At 37.9% G+C, this 18,102-nt stretch overlaps 1 protein-coding gene across 10 annotated transcripts in view; it reads left to right on the forward strand.

Moving 5' to 3' along the window:
* Positions 1 to 18,102, forward strand: part of RPS6KA5 (ribosomal protein S6 kinase A5) — a 116,343-nt gene that overhangs the window by 62,691 nt on the left and 35,550 nt on the right. For 9 of the 10 annotated variants that reach the window (XM_036427835.2, XM_036427912.2, XM_045572574.1 and 6 more), the window contains 2 exons: positions 11,035 to 11,118; positions 13,996 to 14,099. In XM_036427835.2, the coding sequence (XP_036283728.1) occupies positions 11,035 to 11,118; positions 13,996 to 14,099 (188 nt within the window). Of the gene's footprint in view, positions 1 to 4,900; positions 4,970 to 11,034; positions 11,119 to 13,995; positions 14,100 to 18,102 lie in introns of all 10 variants that reach the window. The other variant, XM_036428085.2, reaches the window with a different exon arrangement.

Raw genomic sequence — 18,102 nt, forward strand, 5'->3', positions numbered from 1 at the left:
TATCATACAAAAAGTTTTTAAGGTTTCTAAAGTAAAATCAATTTTATCCTTACATATAATCCAGTTTAGCAAAATGTAATCTGGGAATAATTCAGAATTAAATAATTCAAAATTAAATATTATAAATAGTCATAAATAAATAACTTGCCATTTAGTAATTATGTGAATATTTGATGAATACCTCTAGAATACAGGCTCATTAGGACAAGGTATTTGCTATTCACCACTATATTTCTGGGGTCTTTAAATACTTGGGATATAGCAGGTACTCAATAAAATATTTGTTAAATTTTTAAGTTTAGAAATATACAGAGGTGAATATTATACCAGAAGCAGGAACTTCAAGCATGTATAAAAATAAATTCCTGAAAATTAAATAGAAATATATTTCCCAGAGTAAATGAGGACAGAATTTAAATGGGGGAAGATTAATTCAGTTTTTAAATGTTGAATTTGAGGAGCCTATGAGAGAGTCAAGTGGAAATACATTATTGGCATGTTTAGTTCTGGAGCCCAGGAGATAGCTCAGGGTTGGTCATATATATACTAGTAATGTGGGAATTACCAGCACACAGGACAGAAGAATACCTAGCATTGAACTGTGAGGAACTGAAGATTGAACTGTCAGGTGGAGGAGGAAAAGCCTATGAGAGAGAGAGGGAGAAAGAGAGAGAGAGAGAGAGAGAGAGAGAGAGAGAGAGAGAGAGAGAGAGAGAGAGAGAATGAATGTGTGTGTGTCAGGAGAGCATGGCATGCAGAAGCCAAGACGAGAGGCAATCTCTAGTTCAACACTACTAGGTAGCCAAGCAAGATGAAGACTAAAAGATCTAAAATTTAAGTCAATTGTGACCTTGGCAAGAACCTTTTTAGTCAGTTGGTAGGGGGTGGAAGCCAAATTGGAGTAGTCTCAGAAGTGGGAAACATGAGGGTAAGTAGACATTGACAAAGGAGGACAGGACGCTACCTAGAAGGGGATGTGGGATTCTGATACTGTTTTTTTTTTTTAATCTATCTGTTTATCACTCAGTTCACCCATCCATTTGTCTCTCCATTTAAAAAAATTTTTTAAGGAGGGAGGTCCAAGATGGGGGCATAGGTAAACATCTAAACTGCTGTGCACAACAATTTCAAAACTACAACTAAAAGATAAAGCGTCTATTACCCAGAATCACGGGAAACCTGGCTGTTCTACAACTAGACAGAAAGAAAAAAAGAGCATTCAGGGCACAAGCGCTGAAAAACTGAGGTATGGGGGCCCACACGCATGATACAGGATAGTGGCGGATCCCAGCTGGTGGCAGGCATTGCTTTCTTCAACCCGAAGAGAGACAAGCTCCCGATCTCTCTGAAATTCAGTTTCTGGGGAGAAGCTGGACTGTCTGCCATCAGGCCGGAAAGTGAGGGTGGCTTGCTTGCAGAGCTGCACGCAAGAATAATTGTTTGCTGTGCTGGGACGCGAGATGCAGGGACACGGTCAGGCAGAGATGGCTCACTGGCAGCTATTGCTATTTGCCACACCCTAGCCTAGTGATGCCCTGAGACTCCTAAACACACCCAAACTCCAAGCAGTGGATTTTGCACATGAATGGCCTTCTCTATTGCTGTTTAACCTTGCATCCAGTTCAGACAGCTCCAAAGCCTCCAAACTCCAAGCAAGGAGGAGAGGACTGTGGTTCTCACTGTAGCTCCTGCAGGGTGGCTTCAAACAATAGCTGAATTGCACCCCATTGGAGATCCAGAAGCCAATGTACCTAGTGGTCAGTGTGAGACACCAGATTTCAACTCCTCACATCCATAAGTGACACATTCTGGAGGCGGACTCAGTGAGCACCAAAGCCCCACTGAAACAAGGCCTGCACCATAAGTGTGTCTCTAGCACTGCAGTTCTTCCATTATAGACACAGCTGGTCCTCACAGCCAGTTGGCCTGGAGGTCAATTCCTCCCAGTGTACTAACAGCAATCAAGGCTTAACTACACCAAGACTTTGCACTTAGCCCACAAAGGGGTGTACCAAGACTGTATACCTCAGGTGATTGGCCCCTATAGCTACTGGCCCCTATAGGTCACCTACCAAACAAAGCCACTCCATCAATTCATGGAGGCAGCCAAAATGCGGAGACACAATAGCATGACACGAATGGGAGAGATGGAGGAAAATAATCTATTGGACGACACAGAGTTCAGAACCATATTTATAAGGTTACTCAAGAATCTTCTAAAAACCCCTGAGAAACTTGAAGAGACCTTCAAGGACCTTAATGAGAATACCAAAAAAAAAGGAAAAGGACCAGTCAGAAATTCAGCATACACTGTCTGAAATAAAGAATATACAGAAAATCAACTGCAGATCAATGTACCCCAAGAGTCAAACCAAAGATCTGGAATATAAGGAAGCAAAAAACACCCAACCATAGAGGCAGAAAGAAAGAATCCAAAAGTGTGAGGATAGTGTAAGGAGCTTCTTGGATGTATTAAATGTATTAAATTTAAGCATATCAACATCCGGATTTTTGGGGTGCCAGAAGAAGAGAGAGAACAGGATATTGAAGGCCTATTGGAAGAAATAATGACAAAAAACTTTCCCTACCTGATGAAAGACATAGACTTACAAGTTTAGGAAGTACACAGAACCCCAAACAAGAGGAATCCAAAGAGTACCACACCAAGACATATCATAATTAAAATGACAAGGGCAAAAGACAAAGAAAGAATCTTGAAAGCAGTAAGAGAAAAACAGTTACGTACAAGGGAGTACCCATATGACTGTCAGCCGATTTCTCAACAGAAACTATGCAGGCCAGAAGGGAGTGGCAAGAAATATGCAAAGTGATGGAACACCAGGAACCTACAACCAAGATTACTCTACCCAGCAAAGCTATCATTCAGAATTGAAGGTCAGATAAAGAGCTTCACAGACAATAAAAAGCTAAAGGAGTTCATCACTACCAAACCAGTATTACAAGAAATGCTGAAAGGTATTCTTTAAGAAGAGGAAGAAGAAAAAGGTAAAGGTAAAAATTATGAACAACAAAAAGACATCAAATACATACCTACCAACAAATTAATCTAAAAATCAAGTGCATAAAAAATCTGAAGAACAGAATGGACTGGTGAATATAAAGAATCAGGGAATAGAAAGGGAGTGGGCTAACAATTCTCAGGGGGAAAGGGGTCTGAGGGGTGTGGGAAGAGATTGGACAAAAACCTCACACCTATGGATGAAGACAGTGGTGGAGGTAAGGGCATGGGGTGGAGTGGGGTGGGGAATCAAGTGGAGGGGAGCTATGGGGGGGGGGGAGGAACACCTGTAATCTGAACAATAAAGATTTATTATAAAATAAATAAATAAATAAATTTTAAAGCAGGAGAGACAGCATATAAAATGGTGAGAAAGAGCCCAAGAGGAAAAGGATGAAAAGGAGAGAGGTCAGTTAGAGAAAGAGATAGAGATATCCTATCTAATAAAAGAGTAATATGCAAATTGACCATCACACCAACACACAAGATGGCTGCCTCCATGTGGACACAGTATGGCCACCATAAATTGGCCGGCAGGAGAGCGCAGTTGGGAGAGACCAGGCCTGCAAGGGAGGGCATTTGTGGGCGATCAGGCCAGCAGGGGAGAGCAGTTGGGAGGGACCAGGCTTGCAAGGGAGGGCAGTTAGGCATCTATCAGGCTGGCAGGGGAGTGGTTGGGGGTGATCAGGCTGGCAGGCAGAAGTAGTTAGGGGCAATCAGGAAGGCAGGCAGGCAAGCAGTTGGGAGCCAGCAGTCCTGGATTGGGCCTAAACAGGTAGTCAGACATCCCTTGAGTGGTCCTGGATTGGAAAAGATACAGGCTGGGCTGAGGGACACACTCCTCCCCCCCTCCCCATGCATGAATTTTGTGCATGGGCCTCTAGTACAGTATAATCTCTCTCTCTCAAAACTGGAAACCAAGGAAGAAACTTCTTAAATTGGAGTTTAACTTTTCTTATGTTTTCTTGATCGGTTTGCTAGAGATTTGTCCATTTTATTCTTCTCATCCAAAAATAACTTTGTCAAGCTTCTTATTTTTTCTATTTCTTTCCTGATGTTCCTTTGTTACTTCATTCCTTTTTCTTTCTATGAATTTCTTTCATATTCTTTTTCTGAACTTTTGAATTGGAAAGCTAGCTCATTAATATTTAATCTTTTAAAGTAAAACTCAGTTTCTAAGACTGGCTTTAGATGTAGCTCACAAGTCCTGACATAAAGCATTTTATTGTACTCTAACAGTCTAATATTCATTGTGGTTTTCTTTGAGCCATGAATTACTTACAAATAGGTTTTTAAGTTTTCAAATATATAGGATTTTTTATCTTTTTGTAAATAAGCTCTAACTTGTTTTCTGCTTGGAGAACAAAATATATATTTTATTTTTGTGGTGCTTGATATTTGCTTTATGACTTACTACTTGGTTAATTTCTATAAATGTCTTACATTTATCTGAAAAGACCATGTATTCGCTAATTGTTAGATACAATTTTTTTGTGTATATTTATGAAGATGGGGCTATCTTCCATAGCTTCACTAATTATTGTCCTGCTAGACCAGTCAGTTACAGAAGAGATATGTCAAAATGCTCATTGTGATTGTGGATTTGTCCATTTCTTCTTGAAGATTTCTCCACTTTTGCTTCTATAGGTTAAGTCGCCTCAAAAAAATTTGAGGGTATTCATATTTGGAATAGAGTTATTCCGCTAGTGAATTCCTTTTATTATTATGTAATGACCCTACCAAATTTTAATAATCCTTTTTACCTTAAAGTTTATTTTTTTGCTATTAATAAGATACTCCAGCTTTCTATTGGTTAGTGCTGGTCTGATATATCTTTTTCCATCTCTTTACTTTCAATATTTCTTTGTCATTATGTTTTAGGTATGCCTTTTATAAATAACATATAACTGGATTTTGTTTTTGATCCAGAGAGTTTCTGTCTTTTAACTGGTGAGTTAAATCTGTATATTATGATTATTGATATATATTTTTTATTTTTTTCATTTTCCTGTGTTTTTTTACCATAATTTTTCTTTGCCTTTTCCCCTCCTTTCCTGCCTTCTATTTAAATGATTAAGATTACTTTTTTTTAATTTCCCTCCGAGAGGATGAAATTATATATTCTTTCTTAGAGGGAAGTTATATATATCCTATTTCTGTTCTTTTAGTGGTTATTACCCTGACTTTTTAAAATTATATAATGACTTAATAGAGTCTAAAATGAACCATTATGTCTATGATTGTCATGAGCACTTCAAGAACATTGGAATGTTTTAACTTCAGTTATCTATCTCATTTTACATATTATTACTTATTTATTATTTTAGTCCTACCTTATATTCTATTTCTTTAAAATAATCATTATTGTGTAATTATTATTTTCATTTTATAAATTCTATACTTGTTTAGATTTTCTCACATATTTACCTGTTTCCTCTGCTCACTGTCGCTGCTTATCTCTTACTCTTAACATGTGAGTTTAGTTTATTTCTGAAGTGCAACCTTTAGATTTTTATTTTTTTTTAACAAGGAGTAGTGAATAGTAAATTCTGTCTTTCTCTCAAGATGCCTTCATTTTGCCCTGCATATATAATGATTATTTAACTGGTTATAGATATATCTAGGAATGGACTAGGTTTTTTATTGTGAAGTAAAACAAAACAAAAACCAAAAGTATTGTTTAGTAAATTATTATAAGTCAAACACTTTTCTAATCACTATAGAGATGCATTGCCTATGAATATATTTTTATTTAGTTTGAACATTGGACTATCTTCCATAGCTTCACTAGTTATTGTCCTGCTAGACCAGTCAGTTATAGAAGAGATATGTCAAAATGCTCACTGTGACTGTGGATTTGTCCATTTCTTCTTGAAGATTTCTCCACTTTTGCTTCTATTGGTTAAGTTTCTCAGGTATACTATTATTTTCTCAGGTATACTATTTTACAAATTCTTTAATTGCATCTACTATGTTTACTTTATTTTTTATTACTATATATTTTTTCAATTATATAGTTCTATTTGACTCTTTTCATAATGTTCTAATCTTTCCTGTGCTGCTATATTACTGTATGGATATTTTCCTTCATTTATATCTTTCATCTTTTACAACATACTGGTCTTTATAGATTATTGTTCTGTTTAAAGTAAACTTTCTTGTTGTATTTATGGAGTCTAGTTTACTTTAGTAATTTTGTGCCTCCAGGGCTTTATTCATGTGAATTCTGGACCAGCTAAGTTGTGGGAATTTCTCTGGTTCTGTTATGTGTTCCAGAGTATCACCAGATTTTTTTTACCTTCCCCATCCCATGGGGGGAGAGTAAATTCATGTCCCAAATCTACAAAATATACAACTGGCAATTTAATTTCCCAAGAGGAATGTTTGTTTTTTAAGCTAGGCCCAAATTGTTACAAACCTATACTGGCAGTAAATTTCATTTTTTCTAGACTTCACACTTACTAAGGGTTCACCTTTCTTAGGTTCCAAGGTTTACACAAGAGTGTTAGTTCCAGTCCACCCCATTTCGGCTGAGGGCCTCATCTTTTGTCCTCATAAGAGTATCCAGAGTCAAGCTTCTAGATTGCTGAGGCCTGTCACAAATTCCCTTCTCTCCCTTCTTTGTGCGGCTAGCATAGGGTGGATGCCTATTCTGCTGGTTTTCAGCTCCCTCTTCATGGCTGACACCTGCGGGTTACTCTTACAGTATTGTGAACAGAGTCATGGATGATTAGCAATGAGATAGTCACTTAAAATCAAACATTTCCATATAGTTGTGAGAATTTTCAAATTTAGGGAGGAAAACACATTGGATGTGGAAAAACTTCTTTTCATTGGTAATTTACATTTAACTCACACATTTATCAATAATGAGCAGGTAAGAGCAGGATAAAATATTAGCAAATAGAAACTAGGAATCATTTAATCTAGTGTTTATTGAGAAATACTTGAGAGTTTTGCAGTTGAGTTCCTATTTGGATTCTTCATTAGAAGGAAAGCAGCTTTTTATCCAGTGTTATCTGATTCTTCTGTCTAAGGAAGAGTGAAGCCTCTTTGGTCAGCTGATCACTTAAGTAAAACTATTCCGTATTATCTGCCAGGATGGTGCACACACACTTTAAGGCAAATCTCATTCAGGGTATTTTAACTTTGTGGTAGCTTTAACATATGCCCCTGAAGTCTTTCCTGCCTCACAGTAGAAACCATCGCCTGTCACACCTCTTCAGTTTGTTATCTTATGGAATGATTAGTTATTCTGAAAGTCAGAATGCAGAGGGAGTAACACCTCCATTGAGGCAGAGGCAGAGAAGCAGATACAGACTTGGAAGGAGCCAAAATGGCAATGTTTTTTAAAAAAACACACTGAGAGACTTAAGAAGTGCTTTGTCTTTATTTACTTATTCTTCCATTATCGGAACTTCCCGACACTTAAAATTTAATTTTTCTGTATTCTGGAATTTCCATCAAATAAATAAGAAGGTATTGATTATTTATTAAGGTAGGCGCGCGCGCATGTGCACACGCACGTGCGCGCACACACACACACACACACACACACACACACACACACAATAGAGAAACTGGTCCTGGCAAGGTGGTTCAGTTGATTGGAGCATCATCCCAAAGGTTGTAGGTTCGATTCCGGTCAGGGCACATTCCTAGGTTGTAGGTTCAATTCCCCGTTGAGGCAAGAACAAGAGGCAACTGATTAATGTTACTCTCTCATGTCAATGTCTTTCTCTCTCTCTCTCTCTCTCTCTTTTTCTTTCTCTCCCCGTCTACTTTCCTCTTTCTCAAATCAGTGAACATATACTTGGGTGATGATTAAAAAAACAAACACAAAAAACTAAAGTGAATTCAGAGAGAGCTGGAAAGTGGAGGAAATCTTCTAGCGTTTAGTGTAGCTCTCAGCTTCTTCTCTGTGGAGACAATAAAGAACTGAGCTACATTGTCAGAAAGTAAGACACGGAAAGTCTTCCTGGCACTAATCAATAAAATCTGTATGTTTCATACCCTTTGTACACTAAACTTGTCGAATATCTAGTGTTTTAAAGAAGATAATACATATTTTCATAACTTTCAGTATGTAAAAGGTAATCATTGTCTCATATTTAGAAGGATATGCAGTTTCAAAATGGTGTGGCCTATAAATGAAAATGTATATTTGCTAAAAAACAACAACAACTATTTTCTAAATAAAAATCTAGAAACTCAATAAATCAAAACCCATTATCTTTTTACTCATAAACCAGTTTGGATAATTTTTTCCCTATATAACTAAACTTGATGTAGCATATAATGTTTTGTGTGTTTTTTAAAATCCTCACCTAAGGGTATGTTTTACTGATTTTTTTTTTTCTTTAGAGAGAGGAAAAGGCAGAGAGAGAGAGAGAGAGAGAGAGAGAGAGAGAGAGAGAGAGAGAGAGAGAGAGAGAGAAATTGATCAGTTGCTTCCTGCATACACCCCGAGCTGGGATGGAACCCACAACTTGGGTATGTTCCTTGACGGGGAAGCCAATATGCAACTATTCAATGCATGGGAGACACTCCAACCAACTGAGCCACACCAGCCAGGGCTTAGCATCTAATCTTTTAAAGGTGTCTTTTAAGATAGCACAAATACCATGGCTTAGTAACATTTATGTTTTCCTATGTCATCTACATAGTGATGTTTGCCTAATATCAAAAAAAGGGGTTATTATATAGTAAATAGTATATTAACTACTAGTAAAACCATGCTGTAGTTTTATGACATTTGCTTTTTAAAAAACTAATTTTCTAATATTTTATAACTCAGTGAACAGATTAATGCTTTTTAATACATTTTTTCCTATTTAAGCATGTCTTAAAATGTTAAGAATTATTCATTACTTTTTACACACAGTTTATATGAAATAGGTTTTATTTAGCTTTACTTTTTCCAATAGTTTGATACAAAATTAACATTTGGTATTGAAATGATGAAGCAGAGAGATAATGACATTTGATATATGATTTATATTAGCTATTCAGTAGCACTCTGCAAGCTTAAAAAAGAAATTTTTTTCAGATCTATGCTTAATGGAATTATTTCTTTTAGTTTCTAGGTGGATAATAATCTTTCAGTTTACATAGCACCTAAAAAGAAAGAAATGAATTATATTGTAGAACATACTTTATTTTTGTTCATTTATGTATTATAATTAAGTATTAAGTAGTTTTAATACATTTATTATTACAGTGTTTAAATATATTTATTGCATTCATTATCTCTGGGCTTAACTTTCAGCCAACAGAGTAGGGGACTTCTGCCACTTTGATAGCATTGCTAAAATGGAGTTCTTTACCATTAAAAAATGGTAAATAAGAGTAATGCTTCTTTTTCTTAACCCTTGTTAGTGAAAGTAAAGTATAAATTGAAGAGCTTGCTCTAAAGTAACTTTTTAAAAGTATTTTAATGGCACCAAAGTGCCTTTAAAAGTTTCACATATAGCCATTATTCTTATTAAAGAGAAATTCTTTATCCCTGTTTAATGTATCAGCATTTGTTTAGATCTTTTTACACTGGGATGAGTCTTACAATACATTTGGTCATCTTAAAAATTGCTTCAGTTTTTTAAGTTAATTTTTAGGCTGATAAATAAAATTAGTCATTTTTAAAATTCTACAAAGGAGAAACAACTTAGAGAAAATCTTCCTTTAATTTACTTACATTTTTGTTACTCTTCACCTGAGGATATTTTTCCATTGGTTTTTAGAGAGTGGAAGGGAAGGGGAGAGACAGAGAAACATTGATGTGAGAGACACATTGATTGGTCGCCTTCTGCAGGTGCCCTGACCAGGGTGGAGATCAACCTGCAATGAAGGCACATGCCCTTGACTGGAATCAAATGAGGACCCTTCAGTCCAAGGGCCAATGTTCTACCCACTGAGCCAAACTGGCTAGGGTGAGAAATCTTTTAAAAACAGTTTGTTTGTTCACCACCACTAAACATTCTATTATCAGTGCCAAACTAGACAAGATGGTAAGGTAGGAGAAATATCCTTTTTTTAATCTTTGGGTTTAGAATTCTCTTTCTTAGCATTTAGCCTCCTTCCCCCTCCAAGTTTTCTAGTGTTCCCCCAGTCTTCCCCATCCTATATAATAAAAGTCCAGTGATCATAACGGCAGAACGACACTCGACCAGTCACTATGAGGTGCACAGACCACCTCTTGGTCTCTTTCCCCGGCCAGCAGGCTCTGATCTCTGATAGCAAATAAGAACCTGGGGTGGGTGGTGGCGGGGGATGGAACTGGTGAACAGAGAGAATAGTCCAACCTCTTGGTCCCTCCCCCCAGCCTGCAGGTTTTGATCGCCGCTGATAGCAAACAGGGAACCAAGATGAGTGATGGGGGATGCAGGCAATGCCAGGCCAAGGCCCCCACCCTGCCGGTCAACCCCACACACAGAGGATGGCAGGGGTGGGGCCAGCGAGCGGGTGGGAACAGCCAACCTCTCAGTCCCTCCCCTGGCTGTCAGGCTCCCATCGCTGAATGGCAAACGGGGAACCAGGGTGGGTGGCGACGGAAGGTGGTTAGCTGCCAGCAGCCAGGGAAGATTGCCCTGTTCGCAGGCTAGGCCTAAGAACCATACCTGCACATGATTTAGTGCACTGGGCCTCTAGTGTTGAAATAAAGTCATCCCTGGTAAAGTATTAGACAGTTCATGTTATCTTACTTGGACTGTTCACAGTCTTATAGAAAAGAATGCTTAAAGAAACCAATAATTTAAATCTATGCACATAAAGAAAAGAAGAAGAGTGAATGGATGGTGGTAGGTTTCAGGCATGGGAAATCTTCATTTATCCGGGACTTATACTGTGTAAATGATGGTCTATCCTGGTGAGAAGAGGGTCTGTCTAGTAGATTCTGCTATTATGTTGCTTTGTTGTACATAGTAATTAATCTCAATCCATTGACATGTATTATGAACCTTCTTTTTTGTCACTAGTCATACCAGCTTGAAATCCAATTCCTTTTTGTTTGATTGTTTAAGGCTGAAAGAGCATATTCATTTTGTGGAACGATTGAATACATGGCACCAGATATCATCAGAGGAGGAGATTCGGGACATGACAAGGTATGTTCTATTTTTGGCACTTTTTTATAAATTTCAATAAAATGTATAATAAAAATCCTAGTTTATAACTTAGGTACAGTCTCTTCAACAGAGTCTTGTTCTGGTGTTGTCTTATTTTTACTTTGTCTCTCCTTTGCTTTGTATAATGAACACAGCGTGATATCTAGTAGCTTGGAGGAAAAGATAATAGAAAGGTTAGGGCATTCTTCTAGATTTCCCTTTTTTTAGGTTTTATTGGCGAGGATAATTTTCTGTTTTATAGTGTAACTCGGTTAAAAGGAAACCTCAAAAGCAACTAATTCTTCACATAAGAGTCTATATCTTGAGCAAAGCACCAGTATCTCTATTTTAAAACAAAAATCACTCATTTTCTGTTGCATGGGACCTGTTCTTTCAGGACACAGCTGAGCCACAGTGCAATACAGATGTGTCTGTGAATGCATAAACTGTCCACTGTTCCTGTCGGAGTTGGCGCTGGACAATTTTGGACAGTGTTTATTGGCATTATTGATTTTTGTTAGAAAAATATTCGGGACATATAGTTGACTGTTTTACCTTAGCTTGATATTTGCTTTCTAAGAGATCATTGAAAAGGGAATCTTACCGACTTTCTTATTCCCAGTTTCTGCTTTTTACTTTGTAGAAATACTGGAGACTTTCTTGATTATCTCTTCAACAGAAATAATCATTGTAACAATCCTTGGAGAAAGAAAATAATCCTTTTTAAGCATTCAAGATAATCTAAGTTTGTTTTTCTAAGCCCTCTAACCAGCTTAATTTTTCCCTCCTCACTTTCCTTTGTGTGTTCAAAATGAATGCCATGAAGAGGCTTTCTTAGTAGCTATGCTATAAAATCTAGGTCACATTATTTTTCTTCCTGTATTACCTGTTCAGTTCTTTTTTAAATTCTTTTGCTTTATTAATAACTTTCTCCAAATAGGGATTCTGGCTATTTTTTGCTTCTCACTGTCCCCTTTCCCTTGTCCCGTTACAAAACCCCAATATACAGTCCAACTATCTTAAATGTGGAGATTATTTGCTAATGACTTACCATACGTTTAAAGCCTATTCTTCAAGTTTTCTCATTTTAGTGTAGAGCTGTATTGATTTAAGAGCCTGGTTTCAAATTTAAACCCGCCCAGAATATTCTGAGGTTCCTGACTCAGATGGCAGTAAAACTGCTTATATAAATAAAAGAATTAAATTGCTATTTTAGTTCATGCCAAGGTATTCTTTGGTAGGCCTAAATAGCTATTAAAATTTTAAAATTAACTTGTAAAACCTAATGGAACCAATTTGTAGGAAAGAAACCCTTATATTATTCCTACTGTTGCTGCATACCTAAGATCTAGAATACAGCTAAGTCATGGGGAGTTCATGGAACAACACGATGACTCTGAGTGGGTTCAATGAGTTATAATGTATACAACATGCTCATCGCTGTGCCAGGCTGGCACTCTCGTTTGTGGTTTCAGTCGGCCTCATCCTGTTTTCTGTGTCTTTGTTATGAATTTTCCTTGAAGTATCTCTAGAATCATACATTTTGCATCATTTTTCTGAAACCTTACCCCTCAAATTTGGAAGCAGAGTTTAAAATTTTAGCATCTAGTTAATATTTCATTGGCATAAGCCATATATTCAACCATTATTGAAATCTTGATTTGCATAATTATAAAAGAAATAATTTTCAGTATATCAATGTTATTTAAATTACATGTAATTGGTTGGGTTCTCAGTTCAGATAACTACACATATAAATTTGTTTCCAATTAGATCACATTTTGTTTTATATTCTTTAAAATCTTATGCTTCCCACTATTAGCTTTATGTGATAGGTTCTATAAGAGGAAATGATTAGGTGATTATGAAAAAATCCCTTTAGAAAGTATTTTTTTATTTCTGTTCTTTGACTTTAAGTCATTTTATAATATTTATTGGAGCTGAATAATTAATAAAAATGGTAAGTGGTAAAAAAAAAAAAAAAAAAAAGGTAAATGGTACTTTCCCCCCCATCTAACACAAATCAAAAGATTTCACTTAAGATTTTAAAAAGTTATTTTAAATTAAAATTTTTATTTTGAATTAACTAAAGTAAAACCATTACTATTTATAAAATAACTAGAGGCCTAGTGTATGAAAAATCATGCACTGAGTGGGGGGGATCCCTCAGCCCGGTCTGTCCCCTCTCACAGTCCAGGAGCCCTCAGGGGCGGAAGGCGACGCCCCCGTCACACTTCTGCTGCTGCCACTGCCGGCAGCACAAGCCTCAGGCAGCCCTAGGTCACTGGGCAGCCACCATCTGAGGCTTGCCTGCACCTTGGGCCAACTTTGGGCGGCTGGGCAGCCGACATCTGAGGCTTTCCTGTGCCTCGGGCATCAGCTAGCCAGCTGCCATCCAAGGTTTGTCTGCACCTCAGGTCAGCCCTGGGCAGCTGGGCGGCTGAGGGAACTGGGGGACTGCAGAGGCAGGCACGCAGCACAGTGCCTGCCACCCCGATAGGGCTGAGGGGACTGGGTGCATCCATTTTGTGGCTGTGGATGCCCCCATATTTGAGGGTGTGGTGGTCAATTAGCATATTCCCTCCTTATTGGCTGTGGGTGCTGCTAGCTTAGTTAGGATGTGATGATCAATTACCATATTCCCTCTTTATTAGATAGCATTAGAACATGTTTAAATTTTGTACTGAGAATACCTGGATATTTGTTCTCTGAATGACTTTCTTGCATGAGATAATTTAATACTCCTTGCACAAAAAGCTATGTACAAAATCTTTTTCTTAAATATTTTCCAAATATACAGCTTTATTTTGTTCATTTTTCTTTCTTACACATTACATGTTAGTTAATATTCTACCAAATGAAATTGCTGTTTTGTAGGCAGTTGACTGGTGGAGTTTAGGTGTCCTAATGTATGAACTACTAACAGGAGCGTCTCCTTTCACTGTCGATGGGGAAAAGAATTCCCAAGCTGAGATATCTAGGTAAGACTTAAACAAAATAAAATGAATGTATTTCTACCTCAAAGGAACTTATTTAATTTCTGTAATTCAATTGATGGGGAAAAATAATTTTTTTTAAATGGGCATAGATAAAATTAGGTTTAAGTAGTTAATTTCCGTTTAAAATCATATGGGATGTAGATATATAACCTTTATACTTCTTTATATTTTATGTGCCCGGTTTGATCTTCTATTTCATAGAGAGAGTGTCATAATTTTTTTGTATCCCAAAGCACTTAGCATATTGTCTTAATACAGGGTATATTGAAGTTTATTTGATGGACACTTTCTTCCCACTGTATTATAATTTCTTTGTTAACTTTAACATAAATAGTGATATTTTTTAGCTCATGTATAGAGGCTCAATAGAAACAACTACCAGAAAATCACCCTCTTGTAAATTACCATAGCATTATTCTATTCTTTTCCTTCAGAGCAGTTATCACAATTGCATTGTTACATTTTCGTTTACAATTATTTGATTAATGTCTGTCTGTCTCACTAGATTGTAAGCTCTGTGAGAGCAAGGGCACGTCTGGCTTTGATCCCAGCACTGTAAGCTCTGGCGCCAGCCAGCACAGTGCTTTACTATGCAGCATCCAATATATACTTTGGAATGAAATGGATTAATGAACAAATAAACAACAGTTATAAAACATTATACTAATTACTAGTTATGTTTTTGTCCTCTTCTTACTTGAATGTTATAACTTTGAGAGCAGATTTGATATTAAAAATTAAAAATTGAGACTTCCACTACTTATCAAAATGGAATAAGAACCAGATTTAGCCGAAACCAGTTTGGCTCAGTGGTAGAGCGTCGGTCTGCGGACTGAAAGGTCCCAGGTTCGATTCCGGTCAAGGGCATGTACCTTGGTTGCGGGCACATCCCCAGTAGGGGGTGTGCAGGAAGCAGCTGATCGATGATTCTCTCTCATTGATGTTTCTAACTCTATTCCTCTCTCTTCCTCTCTGTAAAAAATCAATAAAATATATATATTTTTTAAAAAGAACCAGATTTAGTTTCCTGCCTGAAATAGTTTTTAAAATGGGCAAAATATCTGAAAGAACAATATTGAAGATATTGACTACCAAGCAGTGAAGGACTGAACAGTGAGAGATGGAAAATCTGTGAGGTGAGCCCTATGATTGCCCAGCTTCCTTCCGTGAGACAGTGTCCAGGCTGCGGCCCAGGAAGGGTTAAGGTGGAGCTGAGAGTGCAGGAAGACAAAGGCAGCCAGAGTTTGAGGTCAGAGTGTCAGAGAGGAGAAGCTGCAGAGAGAGAAGTTCCGAGGTTTGTGCAAATATTCATTCAGTGAAGTAGCGAGAAGCACACACTACAGAAACTACTCAGTATAGTGAAGATGCTGTTTCTCTTCCAATTGATACATACATTCACCACAATCACAGTCCCAGCAGACTTTTCTTTTATTCTTCTTCTTCATCCTTTTTTTTTTTTTTTTTTTTTTTTTTTTTTCTAGACATTGACAACCTGGATCTAAAATTCATATAGAAATGCAGAGAACCAGGAATAGCTAAATCATCTTTGAAAATGTAGTCCAAAGTTGATTTCAAGACTTTTAAGCTATAATACTTAAGAGGATGTATCAAGATAGACAAAATAGACAAATATTCAATGAAATAGAATACAAAGGCCAGAAATAAGAATAGAAAGGCCAGAAATAGAACCACACAGATATAGGCAACTGATTTTCCCCCCAAAGGTGCGAAGTCAATTTGCTAGGGTAAAGATAGACTTTTCAATGATGCTGGAACCACTGGCTATCATGGGGCGGTGGTGGGGAGAAATGAACTTATATAAATACATTCCACCATATAGAAAAAGATGCTAAAAACGATCATTGACCTAAATATAAAATTTCTGTAAGAAAACATAAAGGGAACTCTTTATCACCTTGGGTTAGGTAAAGATTTTTTAGCTACAACACAAAAAGTGCAATCCATACAAGAAAGCACTAATAAAGTGGACTTCATCAGAATTTCGGTCTCAAAAAGAAACTGTTAAGAGAATGGAAAGACAATCCACAGCCTGGGATAAAATTATAAATCAAAACTCAAAGGGGGAAAATCTCCATTAAAAAAAAATTGGGCAAAAAATGTAACTAAACCACAATGAGATGCCACTGTATACTCACTGGAATGGCTAAAAATAAAGAGTCTATCATAGGGTTCTCCAGAGAAATGGAACCAATGAGACATGTAAACGATTTATTATAAAGAATCAGCTCACACAGTTATGGAGGCTGAGTAGTCCCACAATCTGCCATCTGCAAACTGGAGAACCAGGAAAGCCAGTGGTTCTCAGATCAGAAGACCAGTGTCCTAAGTTAAACTTTTTTTTTAAAATATATTTTATTGATTTTTTTACAGAGAGGAAGGGAGAGAGATAGAGAGCTAGAAACGTTGATGAGAGAGAAACATCGACCAGCTGCCTCCTGCACGCCCCCTACTGGGGATATGCCCTCAAACAATGTACATGCCCTTGACAGGAAGCAAACTCTGGACCTTTCAGTCCGCAGACCAACGCTCTACCACTGAGCTAAACCGGCTTTGGCCTAAGTTAAACTTTTTTTCTCCTTTCTATTCAGGCACTAAAGGGATTAGATGGTGCCCACCTACATTAAGGAGGGGATCCAAATGCTAATCTCAGGAAGAAACACCCAGAAATAATGTTCAATCCAGGCAACCTGTGGCCCAGTCATGTGACACTTAAAATTAATCATTGCAGATTCACTCTTTGTCGGCTTGGCAGCCATATGCATCTCCTTCCAGGGGCGGGGAATCATTTTTCTACCAAGGGCCATTTGGATATTTATAATATAATTCGAGATCCATACAAAATTATCAACTTAAAAATTGGCTTGTTCTATTTGGTCAAGGATTTAATTAACTCACCCATAATGCCTTGTGCAGGGCCACACCAAATGGTTTTGTGAGCCTTGTGTGGCCCGTGGGCTACATTCCCCACCCCTGCCTTAACACCATACTTAATCTCCAAACAGTGACAAGTCATAATTCCACCTAGTGCGGAACATGGTGAGACCAGTGAATTTCAGAAGCATGGTCCCATTCATGCACTTCACTTGCTGTGACTTGAGTTCCTTGATCAGAAGCAATGCAGTGTGGAATGTGTCTACTCTAGTTAGAGTGAAACTCTGCCCCTTCCATAATGGAAGTAGCCAGTGTAATCAATCTGTCACCAGGTGGCAGACAGATCACCTGGGGATTGATGCCATATCGGGCATACAGTGTTGGTTTCTGCAGCTGGCAGATTGAGCACTCAGCAGAGGCTATAGCCAGGTCAGCCTTGGTGAGTGGAAGTCCATGTGTATCCTCCATCCCTGCCATCATGGCCATTTTATTTATGAGCCCATTGGGTAGCAATAGGGTTGACCAGAGAAAGAGGCTGACAGGTATCCACAGAACAGATCATCCTATCCAGATCAAAGTCCTCCTCTGCTGAGGTCACGCTTTGGTGAGACTTCACATGGGACATAAATGTCTTCATATTTTTTTCCCTTTTCAGAAAAGTCTATCCACATACTTCTTCCAAGTATTGTTGTAACCAGGCTTCCTTGTCACCAATTTTTTAATCATGTTCCTCCCAAGCCCCTGACTATCTAGTCCAGTGGTCGGCTCTGTTGACTAATGAGTTTGCTGACCACTGGGATAGGGGCTTAATCACAAGGAACAACAACAGCCTGTAATTATTGGAATTGAGAGTCTAGGTCAGTGGTCGGCAAACTCATTAGCCAACAGAGCTACAAACTGGCTCACGAGCTGCATGTGGCTTGCGAGCCATAGTTTGCCGACCACGGATCTAGTCAAACCGCTGGCTGTCATTGGTATAAAAGCACACATCTAGTCATTTCTCCAATGCTCAGTGAACACTCAGGTGCACTGCTCAAAGCTCTGCTCCCTGGAAAGATTTCCCCTCACTGCTCTTCAGGGATGCTTTACAAAG

This window comes from Pipistrellus kuhlii, unplaced genomic scaffold (genome assembly GCF_014108245.1).
Source record: "Pipistrellus kuhlii isolate mPipKuh1 unplaced genomic scaffold, mPipKuh1.p scaffold_m20_p_1, whole genome shotgun sequence".
Lineage (NCBI taxonomy): Eukaryota > Metazoa > Chordata > Mammalia > Chiroptera > Vespertilionidae > Pipistrellus > Pipistrellus kuhlii.